The following is a 19,869-nucleotide window of genomic DNA, read 5'->3' as shown; positions in this document are numbered from 1 at the left end:
CTCAAATTTTTCCAAATCTCATGTCAAAGTATTGCAACGTTCCAAAAGTAACTATTCTCATTCTGGACGCTGGATTTAAAATCGGATTTGCTTGGTTTTAAGGAATTACCTTTTATGGGACATACCGCCATCTTCGTGTGACAGCAGAAAAATGTCGAACCCGAGTTCGTCAGAATTGACGTGACATTTTTTAGTTTTCCACGCGTATCGTTTCGTCACGTCAACGACACAGCGACAAAGCCACGAAACGCACAGCTCCTCGTGTAATGAGAATAGATTGGAATGTGTCGGAGCAATTAATTAAAGGCAGTCGGCGTCGTGAGACGCTCGATTACAAGGTCTGACGGGAGGCTTAAGATTCTTCTCTGCAGACTTTCAGCATGCGTGCTGATATACGTGGCCCATTTCCCCACTCGGTGAATCCCTTCCTCTCTCCCCGCCTCGGAGAACAAAGCGATGGCCATATGACGACAGAAATAAATCTGATTCAGCAGCGCCGGTATCTTTCCTTTTTCCTCCTTCACAGTGGCCGACTCCCTGACGGTGGTAGACGTAGAGGTAGAGGGCACCCCCCCCACCCCCAGCTCTTTGTGCCACAAATGTGCAAATATGCAGAAAGAACACACACCTCCCTCACACACACACACACACACACCTATCTTCCAATCATTCCTCGGTAAAAGGCATCAGCAGCAGTGGTGCAGTGCAGATCTCCCCCCCCCCCCCCCCCCACTCGCAGAGGGACCCGACTCGTGTCGCAGGGCAAACAAAAAGAGGGACAAAGTGCCAGAGCAAGGAGGAGAGGAGGGCAAGTTTTCGTCCGTAATCTACCCCCCGACTGACCTCGGGTCAAACGCTGGCGTGGCAATCATCCGACACGGGCAATTAGCCTAAATCCATCAATTAGCAACACTTTCTGGATATTTAGCCTGGATCTGCTGCGAGTGAATCATTAATGAACGATTTATCCCACATAGAGCAACTGGCCGACCGGAATCATTATCGACCGACGTTGTGGGTTTTAAAGTGTGTGAAATATCAACCGAGTGATGCAGGAGAAGCTGGGTATGCACACACACACACACACACACTGTACATCCGCGCTCGGGGCTCCCAGCCATGTCTTCATCATTAACACGTGGCTCTCTCATGATAGCCACACACTCTCATTAGCACTCCGGATAAACACGAGCACGCAACACTCTGCCGTGTTGCATTAACACGCCGCCGAGGAGGAATTCCCGACGGGGTCAGGCTCACGTGCGGTTTAGCGACTTCAATAATGTTGGTTTACACATCAAAAACCTGACCGGATATTCAGCAGCAGCAGCAGCGACAGGAATAGCTTTCTCAGTCCGTCACAGATCACGCCGACCCACTGGCCATGTTTACAAGATATCGCTCTTGGTTTGGGCTCCGGAGCATCCACACTTCCCTTTCCTGTGCGTCCATTATGTTTTTGTGTGTGTGTGTGTGTGTGTGCGTGTAGGAGGCAGCAGGACACAGCCTCCCCCTCTCAGGCTGGACAACAGTAATAAGCTGTGTTTATGCCCGTGGCTATGATGAAGTATCCTAATTATGGTAATGCTATTGGTGGCAGTCTGGTCTCTGACAGCCCCACAGTTGCCACTCTGAGTGGGCGGACACACACACACACACACACACACACACACACACACACATAGAGGGGTGCCTTTAGGAAGCTCGCCATGAGACAATGGAAATACACACACTCGTTTACACACTGTTGCCCGTCCTACCTTGCTGTGCTGAACTGGCCTGCGTGTACAGAGGGATTGACCGTCCTCCAGTCCAACCTGGCGGGACGCCTCGCCGCCGGCCGCAGAACACACATCTGGGAAGAGAGGAAGTTGTGTGTGACTGTGCGTGTGTTTGTGTGTGCGCTGCCTCTGTTTTACTGCTACTGATCACACACAAAAAAAAAGCCTGCTTGTGGAATTACAATGGCAAACTCCTTGGACTCGTGAAAAATACTTTATTCCCGACTGGAATCCTCGTGAAAGTCCGACAAGTGTTAAATCTGCAATTACCTCCCTGTCTCTTCATCAGCCTGCCTGGGATCTTGTGCCCTCTAGAGACCAAGATGAGAACTACAGCCACTTTGATAACGCCACTTACTGTAACGAGGCCTTCGAGTCATTAATCCCTTTGTGTTCAATTATGACTAGTGGTAGGAAACAAAAATTAATTACAAACATTCAAATGACTCACTGCTTATCTGGACCGTTTTCAGGACGGTCAAAGAAAAGCATCAAATGCTCTCCTCCTTCTGAAGAGGAATGCTGATATCTTCCTGGCAAATTTGATATATTTCATTAAAAAAAAAAGTTTTAAATGGTTGGCATGCCGACCAGGAACATGAAACAACAAGCCTATCTTGTAATTATGGCGTCTGTGATGTGAAATGACCTCGACACCAATCAAACATGACACTCTGCTCTTTTCCCGATTAGTTTGTTAATGCCCTCGCGCCAAGATGAAATCCCAGATCTCCGAAGTTGTGAAGCGATCCAATCATGAAAAGCCGATTTGCAACCAATGGTAACCTTTACGCGTTCTCATAGGAGCCCTCTGCGACGGAGAGCCTTTCCTCTCCCCCCTCAGGAGATGCAGAGCTGCGAAACCTCTGGAGCCCCGTTTCTGTTGCGTCTCCTCTTCTGACAGCCAAGAGGAAGGGAGTTCCCTCTTGAGGAAGCAGAGATCTGAACGAGGTCTGAACTGGAATGGACGCGATGCGGCTGTTTTGTGGGCTTATGTGACAGAACTGCCTATTTTCTTGCGCAATTAACGATGCAAGCATCGAATTAACATAAACGTGGCGTTGTGGGATGTTGGCACGAAGAAAAAAGTAAAAGAAAATCACACACCGGGGGGAAGAGTTATTCTATTTTTGATTGTTCTTCTTAAACGAAGGCGACAGAGAGGAAGGGCGGCGTCGCAGCAGCATTGCGTCGTCATTGGGTAGAAAATACAGGAGCGTCTCCGAAGACTCCAATTTGGATATGATTTGATTCCTTTCATTTACGCTGTTTGCAACACTGCACACGTCCCGCCCTCACTACAGACACCGCTGACCTCCAATTCCTCTTTCTCCCTCCCACTTCATCACAACTGCGATCCAGCTTGTTGACAGCACGACAGAGGACATTCTAAGGACGAATATACAGTGTATGCATAATGTCGGATGGTTAAACGGGGGGGGGGGGGGGGGCAACTTGGAGCGGCAGGCGATCTGAGGAAGAAGGACGCAGCTTTCTGACAGCAAAAACTGTTAAACTCGTGTACTCGTGTATTTAAATGTACAAAGATCTGAGAAAGCGCCGCCCTGGTGGGGGTTTCAAGCACCTCGCAGCTACGAAACCAAGTACAATTAGCACAATTAGCATTAATAACAATGTTTTATTCACGCACCTGAGGACGACTTGGCTCGGTGGTGCTTGCTGCGACTCTCTTGGTGGCGTTTGAGATGAGGCGCTGTGGCCACCGTCGGGGGCCGGGGGCCGTCTCGCCTTAGGCTCAGTTGCAGGGTTTGTTCCGCAAAAAGTGTCTCGATGAGCGCCAGGTCCAGGCCCGTCACAGGCCGGCCGTTCAGCACCAGGATCTCATCGCCTGGACGCAGGCCTGGAGAACATGTTTACAGAAACGAGGTGGTAAAGGACCGTAGATCCCCCACATGCAGTACTTTTAGCGACGGTTTCAGGCGTGTCTTTGATAGTGCACCTTTATTGAACGACAGTCCGTCAGGAAGTACTTCACTGACAAAAATCCTGCTGTTCCTCTGGCCGTCTATGTGTCCTGTTACTGCAAAGCCTATCAGGAGGCAGAGGAACGAAAGATGGCGAGGAAGAGAGGCAAACAAACAGAGTTAGATCAACAGTATGTAAAGGATCATGAGACGCACAAATCACACACACGGCCAGACATGAATCAGAACACACACATGTGGCCGACTCACCGAAGTCTCCAGTGAGGCTCGGCCTGCTCATGTGCAGCGTAAACACATTATCCGGGACCCCCTCCAGCTCGTCATTGACCTACAGCGTGACGATTAAATAAAGCAATATATTGTTACGGATAACAAAAAAACACTCCATCAGTGCAGGATTTTTTTTCTTCTTCTCTCCACCTCACCATATCGAGGAGAAGCTCTCCAGGAGCCACAAATCTGACCGCTACATCCTTCCCTGCTCGTCCGTGCAGTCGGAGGCAGCGCGGGCCCGGGTCCAGCTGCTTCACCTGTTTACATGAGAGTTCCTTAAATGTTCAGCAGCCTGGCACAGGAATCCAGTGTGTGTGTGTGTGTCTGTGTATGTATGTGTGCGTGTGTGTATGTGTGTGTATGTGTTGTCATCTATCATCAGTCATTCCTACGGGACAGCATGAAGTGCACAATGCGAGCATCATACGTGGATAGAGATGATTCACACAGACTATCTTAAAACAATCCAGACCATACTTGAAATATAATAGCTCAAAAACAAACGCTATTTACCCCAATTCCAAGTAAATACCATCAAGTACAAACAGCAGAATTTTCTAGACAACAAATAACATCACTGATTTTATTTTTTGTTGTTGTTGTTGTTGTAATATCTTCATCCCAACCTTGCAGGCTGCAGAGAGGGTTCCGGCCGCGGTCTGATCTCTCCTGACAGGAACTCGGACCGTCAGGCCGTCCTGCGCGTAGACGCAAGTCAGCTGGTCCCTAGAACCGCCGATGCCATCCCACACGCCGCCCTCAGGGGGCGACATAGAGTAGATGCTGGACAGCACTTCCAGCCTCTGTGTGACATGGAAAGAGGGTAAGAGGAGTGGGTTTAAAATGGATCAGACGAGAACGTGGGCGAGGAGCATTACGCAGAGGAGGATCAACAGAAAAGGAGGAGAACGGGTGGGGAGATTCAGCGGAGTTAGAGGAGCAACAACAAATCAATACGGTTCCATTAGTTTAAATGCTTGGCGGTGAATCAAGCACCGGCTCAAAGTTGTCATACCATTAAGCCTTTCAGAAATGCATTTGACAGCGTAGACGGCAGCCGCTCTACATAATAGCCGTCGTAACGACTGTGCACACGAGACGATCGGCGCGGCTTCGGCGCGGAGGGTCTAGACAGCCAGAGGAAAGGGACGCTGCTCTCCAGGACTTGTTTGCATCCAAAAGCCACGAGAGTCATTTTAACAAATGCGGACAATTTATTCAAACATCAGTCAAACTTTCAGAGCAGCCATTGGAAGGTTATAATTTGTTGGTGCCATTAACAATGGGGTTTGAGCTGGGTAATGAGATAGGACGGGGGTGGGGGGTGGGGGACGGGGGGGGGTCAGCCCACCACGCGGCCTCACAGGCAACCATTTGGGGATTTGGTTGCGACTCCGTGTCTCTTGAGGCAAAAAAAAAAAAAAAACGCCACTGCTGCATCGACGGGTTGTGGGAGAAGCCGCAGCACAGCTCGGGAGGGCAATTATCAAGGCCCTCAATCTGGAGGAAAGGCTCGATCACAGCAAAAGCACGGCGGGGAACGATGATTCAGCACTACTGCGCGGCTTCTCGGTTGAACTGAAACACGGCGGCGAGAGGAAGAACAGCACGAGCGAAAAGGTCTGGGCATAAAGCGATGTTGTAAATGCATTATGAGATCATAAAAACGGGATGTGTGTGTGTGTGTGTGAGAGCCCGCGTGTGTGTATTTCTGACCGTTCGAGATGTTGCCCGCTGCTGATGCATCACCTCAAGAGGAAACAAAAATGTTTTTTTGTTCCCTGCCAGACAAAACTAAGGTCTCTGTTTAACACTCTGATTTTCCCAACCTGTGCATACCGGGGAAGACAAGGTGCCACTTTGAGACCCACCTCTGCCTCCACCTCTTTTGGGGGGGGGCATACGTGCAGAGGATGGAAAAAACCTGCCTGGCAACCGGTTGCAGAGCCGCCCTATTTGTATTCCAAGCAGCATGACGTGGCCTGGAAAGCTAAATTTGGTTGCCTGCGCTAACTTGAACACCGGCTGACTACTACTGTGCACCCATTCATGGTCAGGGAGGGTTGCAACGGGCCGCCAGTTGCCTAGTCAACGTTCCGTGAGTGGCTGCCAACGGTATGATGCAGGCACGCGCCGGGACAAGCGCCCCGTGTAGTGGGATGTGTGGCACACAGAAATTACTCACACAAGTATTACAGTCTTTCCCCTCAAAATGTGGAAAACATTTCTAAACGGGCTGTCCTCCACCCGGGAAATTCTAAAGATGGAATTGGGGGGGGGAGTCACGGGCGGCGGAAAACACGGCGTTTCTGTTCCACCAGGCAACGTGGTCGACACAATAAATAAAGACAATTTCTCTAACTGGCCGAGGGAGTGGGTGGGCGGCGGGCTGAAGAGCGAAAGATGCCGTCCAACGAGAAAGTCCGACCGCGTCCATTTAACAGCAGGGAAGTCCGCGTGCCAACATTCCCCTCATCGTTCAGGGAATGGTGATTGGTATTTTGGAGCAATTCAGGCGATTTAAGAACTCTAAACTCTAAAAAATCAATACAGCTCTGCTTATCCACTTCATCCCTCTCCCCCTCTTTCTCTCCTCCTACTCCCAGAAGAATCCCAAACCACACTAAATCAAACTGGCGACAAGCGACGCAATGCCGAAATCTAGAGACCTCCACACTCAGCCACAACATAAGGAGCATTAAATTGTCAAGCCGATGGAGGCCATTATTGTTTTTCCCCCCAAAACCATTTCCTGTTCCAAGTCAATTTTAACGCCCTCAATCGGGGCTGTTGCCACATTCACCACAGACTCATGACAGAAGTCCCCAAAACACCCGTCCTACTCAAAGTGTCCATTCTTGTCCATCAGCACCAAACTTCAACTGTTCAACCAGGAAGACTTTCATTGGATTTATATCTATATCTATATAATGTTTTGAAGGGACAAACAACAAAATGCACGTGTAAAACACCCAGTTCCTCGTGGATAGCGGTGAGGAAGTCGACATGTTTTTAATGTGTGCATGCATTTTATTGCATCCTATTCAGATGGAAGTCAGAACACATGTTCAAGCTGTGCAGCGGCCCCATCTGAAGTCACCAAGGAATGAAGTTACTTGCTCCAAAGACACGCCGGAGGACTTGTCGTTAAAAGACTTGATCTACTTCTAATGAGAAACACTCTGTCCAAAAGCAAATGTGTAAAAACAAAAATAAGTAAAAATGTGCGGTTTCAGTTGGGCTAAGTGTTCAGACCATCAGAATCAGCGACAATCTTGAATCCACATTCTAGCATGCTACGATCCTGATCTGCAACGCTATTGCTTGTTTATTTCTGTTTGTTAATTGTTGCAATGCTCAGAAAATATCATCGTCACATACAGATACTTACGATGAATAAGGCTTAAACTATATAGCCTAATTCTCAGTCCACTGCTACCTCGAACTGAGCTGCTACAGAAAGAGGCTCGGAGTTACGCCAGTCATTTGATATTTCCTTGATCTAAACATGTGAAACCACCTGATATCCCGTTAATGGTCTCGTCCCGGCAGCTCGGATGGAACGCCATGCACTCAGACGTTTTAGTCAACGCTTCAGCTCAACACTCTCTGGCCACTGCCCGGTTTATCGCAGATCTAGCTGTGTTAAAAACCTCAGATCTCTGCGGCTATGCGGGCTGTTCATTATCCAGACACCTGCAAATCAACATGAAAGGAGACGACTCTGCTCTGATCCTGGATGTGCAATATGCACAGACAGACACACGATCTGAACCCCAAACACACACACACCCCACTGCATACAAATATCGGCAGACAGTCCGCTGTCAAAGCCCTGCTTCACGCTCAAACTGATTGTTCAGCACATGAGAAGTGGGACCACAGGACGGGCGTGACAGATGGCAGTGGAATTTTGAAAAAGAGATATCAAAAAGGTTTGCCTGTAAAAAGTTATGGAAAGCTGTGACTCACCTCGGAGCTCCGAGGAGGTCGGACGGACGCTTTACCTCCAGCGTCGCTTTCAAAGATCTGGAATCAAGAGATGGAGGTGGGGGGGTGAGAAGAACCACAGACAGGGGGGGCACCACCGCACTGATTGACTCATGGGCGATTAAACTGTCCTGCCACTTCGGGAACACAATATTAAAGTTGCACATGGAGCAATTAAGTTAATTAAAGTGCAGCACTTTGATACCGATTGGGTGTCTATGAGCTTTTAAAGGGACAAAGGTGGGAGTGTGATCGGTGAGAGGGTGTGAGCGCAGGTAGAGATGTCCTTCTTCCTTGACCTTCCTCTCTAGCTCCTCTTCCTGGTTTGGCTTTTGAGTTTTGTTGTGTCGGGATAAGCATAGGGCCGGAGGTGGATCTCCAGCCTCAAGGTTTTTGTTTTTTTAATAACTACCGGTAATAACACCAGCCTCCCCCCATATAGGCTGTAGCTATCAGGCTTTGCTGAGCTGCTTTGTCACAGGGCAGGAGTGGCACGATAAGCGACCTTTTGGTCTGAAAATAGGCCCGACAGAGCTCAGAGCTGTGCCGCTTTGACTACGGTGCAACCCCCCCCCCCCCCAATGATTGGGATATACTTTAGTTCAAAAACAATCCCAAGATGTTGCTTTTACAATTGTTATGGTCAAGAGTCTCGTCTGACCTCCACTCCCCGGCACAAATACATTTATAAAGAGGCTGTAAACAGCGCTGCTTCGATGTAAACCAGCTAATTTTAGAAAGCTTTTCCAACTCTCTCACAAATCCTCAGACCTTGCTGGCCTACTTCCCACAGCCGACTGCCGGCCAGCTCCTGACTGTATACAGAGCTCCCCTAAGATGGGCGAGTGATGAGAAAACAATGACTTTGGGGCAAGGTTGTCTCAGGCGGCGATGCAGCAGTAAATGAGATTTGGGTTTAGTCAACAAAGATGAGACAGTGTGGAAAGTGTGGGAGAAGGACCCCGGGCTACCGAGCCGATGCGTCTGCGCTGAGGAACTCTGGGTTTAAGAGCGAGAGAGAGAGAGGACAAGGCTGAAGGAGAACAGGAAAGACAAATGGGAGATGGGAACCGCTACATTTAACTGATCGATTAGGAAGGCTAGAGGTGGAGAACGGGGATGAATCAAGAGCAAAAGGGAGGAAGATATGGGAGAAAGCAAAGGTCATGACTCAATTTCCCACAATACAATCAGAACCACAACTAATACGACAATGATCTTTAACTCAAAGGGGAAAACAAAATGAAAACAGCCGATGTCCAGGACAGCCCAGCGCTACGGAGATCCCTTGAAGCACTTCCAGGCCATTTTCGGTTTTATATTAGCCCTTATGTAAAGAAATAAAATACGGGCAAAGCACTAGAAGAGGCTTGCAAGAGAAGGGAGGGGGGTGAAAACAATAAAGGGAGGCTTTTTAATATTTAGAGTCTTTTACACCAACCATCTGCTGGTGTCTGCGGGGCTGAGCAAAGAGTGGCAAATGCCATCCGCCACATGCGGCTTTTAATAATTCACGTGCACGCCGCAGCGCCACCTCGACCTTCTGCACTGCGAAATGTAGCTGGGCCTCATTAGAGCGGCCGGCTGGAGCTCCCCAGATAAATAATAATAAGACACACACCGAGCGGCACGGCAGGCATGCACAGACATAAATATCACAGAGAAGGCAGTGGATCGGGAGGGCCAGGCAAGCGAAAAGACACTTTGTGGGCAGTTAGGAGCCGGGGGGGTTGGGCTCACCTGCTTGAAGAGCACGGCAGGAGCTAAGCCGCCACGGCGCCGAAACAAAAGACTCGACATTGACCTCACCTCATAATAAAGATGTCTGTAATCCAAACCACATCTCTCCCTCTTCCTTTAGTCTCCACTAATGAACAGCAGCCTATAAAAGACTTAAAGTCAATGTTTCCGTGGCCAAGTCTGAAAATAGACCACCAAGTAAAGTCCTCCTCTCCAGGGCTGCACCCTCAGGGTCCGGCGCGGGAGATGTCTGCGTCAATAAATGCGCGAGTCTAATTACTAACCGGAGAGGATTTAAGATCCCCGATCTGCACCTGGGTGAGGAATGCTCCTCTGTGTTTATGAGGATGAGAGGACGTCAGATCTGCTTCTCATTAATCAAATCTCCTTTGGGTGATATTTGCTGAAAGCACTGCGTGACTTCGTCACTTTCTGTCGTGCGATCGCTGCGATTCATGGCAACGTGTTTGCGGGTCGAACCATTTGGGAATAGGGGACGGCGTGCGCAGAGCGGTTTGGTAATCAACACCGGTCCTCGCTCTGCAGCACCTCCCAAGAGGCCGTGGGCCCACGGGCATGCACGTGTGGTATATATCTTAACACACGCGCGCTTAGGAATACATAAAGGGGATGATGCTGCATTGCAAATCGGTTAATCCAGGCCATCTGAGGAGGGATTCAAAGGAGATGGTCTGATGATTTCATCGTCTTAAGTGCTTTCCATATTAACAAAAATGCAAAGAATCTAATTTTGCAGCATCCGCCCTAACATAAAAAAAGATAACGATTTTTTACATGCATCGGAAATATTAACGCTTTCATTTCTCATTAGAGAAAGGCTATGCATATCAGGTTCTTAATAGCATTCAGATCCCTCTGTGAGTGTGTGCATGTTAAAGTAGTACCTGTGGTGCAGAGGGCCTCTTATCCCGGCCTCTCTTTGTGAGGTTGTCGAGACCTTTCAGCGAGGAGAAAAGGCCTCTCTTGCGCTGTCTGTAAGTCAGGGACAATGAGCGCCGTCTGAGCGTGGCCTCATCTCTGGAACAGACCTGAGAAGATGCACACACACACACACACACCTCAGGATAGCGACAATTTAGCTCCACAAAAATTGATTCTGATCAGACCGCCTGACTTAGGCTCATTATCCTCCAGTCCTACATTACCGGGTACCGGTACTTCGTTTCAAAAATGATTTCAAGAGATTTTCAAGTTCCCAGCAAGTGAAGTAAAAGTGAATTGTGATTTAAACGGGACACACTGCTGCTCCGTAGATGTTCAATTTCTAAGGCCTGTCCAGGATTTTCTCACCAATGCATGGAAGGAGGACACAGAGAAGATCCCAAGGCGTCCCAGGGTAGTTTTGGTGGGGCGGCTGGCAATTGCCAGCAGGCTCTTTGGGTTGGGCAGCTCTCCACCTTGTAGACTGGCCAGGTAGCAGCGCATCCGAAACAGATCCAAGTTAAACCTCTCCAGGTTTTGTTCCCACTGCTGGATCTGAAGGATAAAGATAGGCAGAGATCATGTCACGGGGGTTGGTGTAGGCTATAAAAGTGACTGTTTTTTAGTGGTCGATAATAAAAAACCCTCAAGGGGGAGGCACAGAAGTGGACCAGCTGGCAGAGGCAGAAAACTGAGCATCGAAAGGGGGAGATCCAGGGTCAGCGGAGGGCTTTCCATCAATATAAAATTGCTTGCAGATGTTGGAGGAGGGTGGGGGCACATATCGGTGGGGGTCGATAGTGAGGAGGAGGCGCATATCTTGCCGAGGACAAGAGCGGTATATCTTAATACTAAATTTTTATGTAAGCCTACACAGAGTCGTGACATTGCAGAGGCCACCCATTAAACCTGCAGCCCAAACGTACGCGCAGCTTACAGTTACACTCCCTCCATCCCTGCTGGCACCGCGGAACAGCAACAGTTGGCTGGAGAGGACTTTTAATGAGCTCATTCAAGTCAAACAAACTCTTAATAGCTCTCATCTGCGCTGTGACTTCATTTACTACAACACACCCTATGGCATTCTCTAATTAAGGCCCCATTCACATTGATGGCATTCTACCCAATGAGGGAGAACCGGAGCAGGGACAGCAGGGTGGATATTTCACAAACCTGCTGTCTTTTCAAATCATCGAGAACCTGCACTCGAGACACCGAGAGACCTTACAGGGACTTTGCCATGTGCCGATACCCACACAGACGCCTGTGCATGTGGGCCTCAGTTAACAGGCCTCGAGTCAGAGACACTCAGCCATTATTTCCATTCCAGACTGACAACAACTACTAGAGGGCCACATGCTTTGGTTAAAAGAAAACAGCCTTGCGTCTGGCACGTCAGCTATTTGAATCATTAGATAGACAAGCGTGAGGCTTAAGTCCTCAGCAAAAAGTCAATAAAGTCAACGTTTCAACCTCGAGGAAATCACTGTGGTTATACTTTCAAAAATATGCATTACACCAAAGTCAATAAAGTTTTCAACAGCTCCATTCGTTGATATATTAACTATCCAAATGCTCAATGCTAACACACCAGTCTCCTTGTTCTACTCCGGCTGGGTACGAAATGTTTCATCATTTAATTTGATAATTACCTATTCCTTTGATGCTACATTTTTTAATGTAAAACAATTTGTTATGACATAAAGGTGTATGTTTGTGTATATTTAATCCCACCAGGTAGTTTGAGAGTTGAATAAATCATCTTTCCCAAATGATCAAATTGATCTTTTCCACTCTGGAAAAACTCATGACACGCAAGTCCCTCCACGCTTCTGATTCACTAGTCATCGGTCCAGTATCTCCACCTTCAGTGAAACAGGTTCCAAAATAGTCCTGTGCATAAAATAGGATTTGATGATTCATGCGGGGTGCACCGCTGAATATGGGCCAATATGCACTCGGTAGCTTTATGCATCCAGCCGGCTAGAATCAGTGCAGTGACTCATGAAAACCAAGGCATGTTTGGGCCCATCTGATCTGTGGGAAAAACTTATTTACATCAATTTCAGCGCTATTAAGCTCATGCACAGAGATAAAACCTTCTTTGAGCGGCTCCTTCCCTATTTCCCCATCTTTGACATCTGCCCCTGGCTCTCTTTAAAAGCCCCAAGTATTTCAGTGCAACATGATCGTGGTGTGTACTTGTGTGTGTGTGAGAGGTTGCATAGGCAGTCTTCAAAAGAAGTCTCCTGGCACTGATTTCGGCAGACATGGGTGGGGCAGGGGGGGGGGGGGGGGGGGGGGGGGTTACATCAAAGTCGTGCCCTGTTGGTGCTCGGCGACCCAGCTGAAACCTTAAAGCTATCATCAGCCTTAGGGCGGCTGTATCAGAGCCCCTCTGACCCCATCATTGACTCCCAGCCCTTGTCTGTCTCCGTCCTCTCTGAGGTGGGCACACAGGCTAATTGGAAACAGATAGAGGCACGCCGTCATTCAGTCTTGCAGTCCGGAGGCAACATCTCCATTGGTCATTACAGCGCTGAGCTGTCCAGCTTCCAGACAGACCGCTACAGCAGCTAATGTCAATTTAGCTTGTTACTGTAAACTAATGAGCAGCAGACATCACGCAGGAAATATGTCTTTGAAAGGAGATTGATTATGAAAAACTCACTTTCCCCATGTTTCTACACTATTATGGTGGTTTTGGGTCACTACCAACCTAAAAACAGCTAAATAAACCATCAGGTGAATCCTGCATAGTTTGCGTAGTTCTGTAATCACCTACTGAAATGCGTCTAGCAGAAATCGTGCACATGCAAAACTGAACTTAGTTTCAGTTTTGTTTTCAGAGGCTTTTTCTGACAGAGCTGTTTAAGGCAGAAAAGAAGGACGCTGTCCTGCAGCATCTGTTTGCTATTTTGACAAAAACCGTTTACAGATGTTTCATACAAGTGTCTGGGAACTGCGATACCTTGTGGAAAACGAGTATAATATGTGATCTTTAAAAAGGCACTTACCTGAAGCAGGTAAGAAAGCAGCCGTTTTTTGGGTCGCTGCCCAGCTATAGGTTACAGGCTTTTTAGACCAGTCAGTAATCTGCTAGACGTGGCGCTATAACTCACTGCTAGATGCTTTTGGATTCCACCTCAGGCTGCGAGGAGGAAGAGGATAATGCATGTTGAGAGGCAATTACCAGAAAACATCTGGAATCCCAATCTGATGCTCTGGGAGCGAGCTTCTCCCCTGGGCCCCCCCGGTGATGTGTTTGGGAATTGATGCAGTTAGGACACTTCCTCCCCCCCCCCACAACCACATACAAAAATAAAACATAAGCTTGTCACCACTGTCACACAAACAAAACAGAAAATTAAATAGGGCACATCATGTGGAATAGACTCTGAGTCTTCAGTGATACGGCAGAGGCCTCCAGATCTCAATCTGTTATGAATCCCAGCTAATTCCATTTAGGAATGGATCCTAACCCCAACCCTCACCTCACCTGGTTCTCGATAGCCTTGCGGTTCTTGGGGTCACTGACAACTGTCAGCTGCAGCTCAGCCATCTTCTTCATCTTCCCATCCATGTCAGTCTTCTGCAGCAGTCCGCGGACCTGGCTCCGCAGCAAACGCACCGTATCCTCCTTCCCCTGCCGCTTGGCCAGCAGCGAGGCACTGGCCGAATGGATGGCCGTCACCCAGTTCTCCAGGTCGGTCTGGTTGCTGGCCTGACAAGGGACAGGGGATGAACAGGATTGTTCGAATTGACAAAGCAGAAAGGAACATTTCTCAATACAAACTGGATTTAACAATATGGTCATCTTATAAAGGATTTCCAATCCCTGTGTCAAATTCTAAAAACAATCAGTCAATAATCAAACGGGATATTGAGGAACAAATTTTGAAGCTCCATTGACTGCAATGTTAACGAAAATGTCAAAATGATCAATAATCCAGGATCTTTTCTGGATCGTCACCAACATCTAAGCATCTGCTCCTGGTAACATTCCCAATATATCCTGAAAATGTAATCAAGATCCGTCTGTAGCTTTTTTTTTTAGTTATCTTGCTACAAACAAGATTCCGCCTCAGAGGAGGTAAACAATGATTTGGCTTCAAAATGAGAAATAGTGCTTCAGGAGCAACTGGTGTGCGTCACCTGGAAGAGGTAAATGTCTCCGTAGGAGTTGCTGAGGCAGAAAACATTCTCCTTTTTGGGGTGCTCGGGAACGGCCTGAACAATGCTGTCCTCAGCCAGGAGGGCATAGCAAGGGGACAGCTCCTGCTCCTGAGAGCCTTTACCGTAAGTCTTATAGAACAGCAACGTACAGCCTGGAAAAGAAAGCAGAAACACAAACACAAAGAGACAAAATTCAGCATTGATCCTACCCCCTGGTAAGTAATGTACATGCAAGCAAGTTCAAACGATCAAACCGAGTTTGATGTAAGGAAATATTCCCAAAAACAAAATGTCCTTGTCAAACTATCAAACCAAGTCAGAGCTGCAGTTTTATATACAGTGGAACCTCGGTTCCACTCATAAAAGTGATAACTTAATCCTTCTTTAAGCCTTTTCTCATTTCTTTGTAGCTTCCCAGAGGCACCCTTGAGATGTCCTGAATTCGACCAGAAGCCAAAATGCCCGTAAGCTTTTTGGATAGAGGACTATCGGCCAACAAATCGTGATATGATGATCAATAACTAAATGGTTGATAATTTACTTAACTCTGATTTATTTAAAACATGTCAGCACATTCTTTAACCCACTTTGAAGTTGACTAATTGTTTCCGTCATTGATAGACCTTCCCTGATTCGAGCTCACCTTTCAGGGTCACCCAGTGCTGCTTCCACTTGCGGCGAGTCACCAGCTGCAGCTTCCTGTCCTTGTGCAGGGTGACAAGGGGTTTAAAAGATAGCCAGCCAGCCCGTCGGACCACCCCCTGCTCCTTTTCAAACAGCAGATCCAGCTGCTCCAGCGACCCCTCAGCCGACTCGCTGCTGCTATCGTCTTCGGTTCCAGTCGACGGGTCTCTTCTCTCAGCCCCTTCCCCTCCTCCATGTCTGGCGCCTGTGTCCAGCTCCCTCATGAAGTTCTCGTAGATGTTCTGGCGAATGGCGTCGCTGGTCGTTTGGTGAATGGCCCCTGATGACTGTGCCCTGGAGGTTCCTGAGAACCAGAGGAGGCTAGAAACTTGGGAAGGGGAGCTGGTGTCTGCAGTCAGGCCATCGACCCCACTGTCGAAAGCATCACTTGTGTCTTTGTACCTGGTTTCCTGATAAGGCAGCAAAACACAGAGAAAGCAGCAGCATGAAAGACTAGAGCTTAACAAAGCATGTGATACTCCAAGCGTTGAACTAGTTTGGAGAGTGCTAAATGAATAGCAGAATCGCTGTTCACCCCGAGGGGCACATACCTTCAACTATACCGCCAGATAGCTATGCTCCTATTAATCAGCCTACGGCACTGCAACGCTGGAGGAGAAAACCACGCAAGCCTGCTTCAAAGTCTGCATTACAGTCTCTAAATCTTTTGCAAGGTGAGAAAGTGGGACAGATCTCCTGTGATGTCACCTGGGAGGTTGAAGCCCTCCAGGCTCAGACAATTTCACATCATTTGTAATATACTGTGGATTCCCAATTCCCCAAATGAACACTTGATAGAATTGCACACTTTCAAAAACCTAATGAGTGCATGCCGACTACACTTGAGGAGATTGCAGCATTGATTCTGCCCCTGGCAACAGAATGGAGCACTGCCGAGTCTCAGACGCATGACACCTGCCATCAGGACAAGGTGAGACTTTCTCAGCTCTAACTATATGTTTCTTTAAACGTCGCCCAGGCCAAACATGTCCAACGTCTCTCAGATGTCTTCCAGATGGCTTTGTATTACTTGCAGGTTTCTCTGCCTCGCTGTGAGGGGTCGTGATTTGACCTTTAAACCCTCAGAACAGACGAGAACCAGACCAAGAGGTGCTACTGATTTTTGTTGGCCTGCTGAAAGTCGGGGACTGCGACCCGCTGTTGGAGACGTACATGCAACAGAGGTTTGACAGTGAATAAAATAACCCCTGAAGGGTAGACAGAAATCAAGACCTTAACCCCCTTCAAACATTGGAGTGACTTTAAAATGACCTTGTTCAAGGCCTTTTTAATCAATACAAAGAAGAACCCATGCACTTGGCAACTGTTTATTTGCCTGAATGTGCATATTTCTCTCAAATAATTTGTCAATTTGTATTACAATTTATCCTCAAACACCTGCTCCTGGCTATTGATTTTATTCTTTGTTCTTAAACAAAAGTCCTCTGACTGGATTATGCAACAAAGGCAGCAGGACATGACCCGTGAGCCATTCCTTTAGTGCGGCTAGAACAGTGAACATTGTTTGGCTATATAAACCAGAAGATTATCAACCTTCAGACACAACTTAATTACTTCCATGAACGTTTGGAAAGATTTGGAGAAATATTAACATGCACAGCTATACTTGTGATGGAATTATGCGTAAAGGTTGGTGCCCTGTAAAACAAATTATCACAGACAGAGAGACATAGAGAGGACTATTTCCCCCCTCCTAAGTTTGATGTGAGGGCGTGGGGAGGGATTCCAAAGCATTCTGCAGAGAGAAAAAACAATTCAGGATGAAAACAACTGAGGGTAAATGAATAAGAGGGCGATACCGTTCTTCCTAAAACAGGTAAACATCAACACATGACAGATTAATATGGCATTATGAGACGGAGAAGATTTAGAAGCTAATGTAAGGTGACACCTAAAATGAAAAAGATCACTCTGCTGCACTTTGTCCCCAAGGGATCATGAGACAGGTTAAAGCAAAGACCCTCGTGCATTCAACTTAACTTTGTCAGCAGTTTAGACACAAAGGAGGATCTCAAACATTCTCACTGGAGCTAAGAAAAGGAGGCCAAAATGAATACAATGATCGCTCTGTTTCGTCCTTTAGTTTGTTGTCAGACCCGACTGACTGAACACCAATCCCTATTAGCAGATTTACTCTAAGGACTGTGAGGCGAGCGCCAATAATCTGCAAGTAGCACAGAGCGGGGTTAACGCTTCAGCGAGGATTTCGTTTCATTCGAACACAACCTCTCTGGGCTTACAGCTATTCTCTTGGCAGAGGTGAAACAGCGGTTCTGAGACCTTCTACAAGGCAAAGCTAAATGCATTAATGCAGAAACAATTGCTTTCAAGCCTCAAAGGACAGACGGACATGAGTTCAAGGCTCAGTTCAAGCAAAGGTTTCATGTCAAAATGAAAGCCATTACAGATGTAATGTTTGCAGGACAAAAATCACATGGTTCTATTTTCTATTTTGTTATTCAAAGTTCTAGAGTAATTATGAAAACTTGATTGATTCACGTACCGTGACGATACGATCCCTGTATGAACCCTGTGAGTGATAAAGGAGGGAACATCTTTATAAGATCCAGACAAAAACCACAACACCCAAAACTAACCTGAGATTTCCGCTTTTTGCGGCTGAGGCTACCCGTCCAGTCACTGAGGCGCCTCATGCGGCTTCGGATGGAATCTTTCTTATGATAGCCAAAATCAGTTCCAGTTTGTTCCTGATGCTCTTCCGGGTCAGGGTATTGAATGAGGTCCTCGCTTATGGTGTGGGCTTTGGGCCTGCGACAGGGCAGAGTGTATGAGGAGTACTGACGGCCCTCGAGGCTCTCTTCTTCTAGCGGTGCACCCAGCACGGATGCAAAAGAGGCTCGGTGTTGGCTCTGGGCAGGTTGAGGATCTTGCAACTGGAAACACAGATCTCTAGCTGTGGGAAAGGTAGCAGCCATTGTGGAGTCCTTGTAAAATTCTGTGATGGATGCAGGGGGAGACTGTTCAGTGAAGGAGTCCCGCTGGTGGATGGGGGAATGGACTGAGGTCCCGCTGGCAGAGCAGTGTTGGTCCTGATCACAGAGTTCTGTGCCGGGCCCCCAGGGAGAGTCATACCAAGAGCCATCAGAGCTCAGTGAGCTTCCTTTGCTGGTCCTGGCTGTAGAGGAGGTAGAGGCTGGTGGTGGTGGACCATTGTGGTGGCTGTCACTTGAACCCGGCAGACTGGGATTGGAGGCAGACTCCAGGTTGGGAGAGAACTTGAGCAGCTGTACGGGGCCAGAAGCCTCATCTAGGAGGAGAGGATTGCCTGAAGTGTTTGTGAATTCCACTCTGAGACTGCCATCTTTCTTGATAACCACCCGTGGGCTACTCTGTTCATCCAAGACCTCATGTTTACCACCGTGTGCATTCAGGGTGTGCCCATTAAGTTGCGTCCCATATGGACTATCTTCATACTCATCTGACACATGTCGCCTGCGCATACCGCATCCGGGCGATCGATGCCAGCGATGATCGCTGGGGTTGGCCCTCGCTGCCTTTGAGATGTAGTCATAGCGCCTTGGGGAGTAAGGCTGTCGGTTCTTAGGTGGGGAAAGACAGCCACGCCCAGCACACTTCGCCTTGTAGCCGGAGCCTATTGGGGCACTTTTCCACCACGTTCGGGGAGACGCTGCATCATCTTTGGTTAAGCGGGTCTTCAATGGCCTTGGTTTCCCAGGAAAGACAATGCTGGTGCCTTTTGGTCCCTGGATGCTATACTGACTCTCTGAATTCCCCATAGCTGCCTAGGAAAAAAATGGAAACAAATATATATAATGATAAAAACCATTGTGCTTGCCCATAGAGAGGAATAATATCTAAAATAAGTTCTGAAATAATTCCAGTTCATGAGAAACATAAAGGTAACTTATTACTCATGGACAAACTAATGTATTGACATGCATTAGAGAGAAACCACAGCAGCAGGGATATCTTCCATGTGCATTTCCAGAAGGAGACATAGAAGAGATTCTGGGTTGCATCTGGCCATTAAACCTGTTTGACCCATTTTATTGCATTCTTTCTTTCCTTCTAAAGAAAAGTCAGGTCACATAAACAGGACTTTGCTGGCCGCGGATGTTACGAGTGACAGTTTAGCACAATGAAAATTCAATTCTAGACTGTCAACAACGTTCTGACTTCTACTGCGAATTGCAACCAGACATTTCATTATAGGTTTAACTCTGACACTGTTAGAGGAATGGAAGAGACAGTTCTCGTCTGTCTGTGGTGCGATTGCATAACAGGACTAAACACACTGAAGACTCTTCCAAGTTCCTTGAATTAGCACAAGTAGA

The 19,869-nt window shown here is 47.7% G+C and overlaps 1 protein-coding gene across 1 annotated transcript in view; it reads right to left on the bottom strand.

The window, feature by feature from the left end:
* LOC137908023 (rho guanine nucleotide exchange factor TIAM2-like) overlaps nucleotides 1-19,311 on the bottom strand; it is a 32,341-nt gene extending 13,030 nt beyond the window's left edge. Inside the window, exons 1-13 of the mRNA XM_068752382.1 lie at nucleotides 18,151-19,311; nucleotides 15,492-15,942; nucleotides 14,828-15,000; nucleotides 14,172-14,396; nucleotides 11,042-11,227; nucleotides 10,636-10,779; nucleotides 7,973-8,029; nucleotides 4,627-4,803; nucleotides 4,153-4,257; nucleotides 3,977-4,055; nucleotides 3,742-3,831; nucleotides 3,433-3,642; nucleotides 1,761-1,855 (exon numbers count right to left, since the gene is read on the bottom strand). Of these exons, the coding sequence (XP_068608483.1) occupies nucleotides 1,761-1,855; nucleotides 3,433-3,642; nucleotides 3,742-3,831; nucleotides 3,977-4,055; nucleotides 4,153-4,257; nucleotides 4,627-4,803; nucleotides 7,973-8,029; nucleotides 10,636-10,779; nucleotides 11,042-11,227; nucleotides 14,172-14,396; nucleotides 14,828-15,000; nucleotides 15,492-15,942; nucleotides 18,151-19,311 (3,153 nt within the window). The remainder of the gene's footprint in view (nucleotides 1-1,760; nucleotides 1,856-3,432; nucleotides 3,643-3,741; nucleotides 3,832-3,976; nucleotides 4,056-4,152; nucleotides 4,258-4,626; nucleotides 4,804-7,972; nucleotides 8,030-10,635; nucleotides 10,780-11,041; nucleotides 11,228-14,171; nucleotides 14,397-14,827; nucleotides 15,001-15,491; nucleotides 15,943-18,150) is intronic.
* Nucleotides 19,312-19,869: the final 558 nt, after the last annotated feature.

Source organism: Brachionichthys hirsutus, chromosome 18 (assembly GCF_040956055.1).
Source record: "Brachionichthys hirsutus isolate HB-005 chromosome 18, CSIRO-AGI_Bhir_v1, whole genome shotgun sequence".
In the NCBI taxonomy this organism is placed as follows: Eukaryota; Metazoa; Chordata; class Actinopteri; order Lophiiformes; family Brachionichthyidae; genus Brachionichthys; species Brachionichthys hirsutus.
The sequence above is the reverse complement of the archived record's forward strand: the minus strand, read 5'-3'. Positions and strand labels throughout refer to the sequence as shown.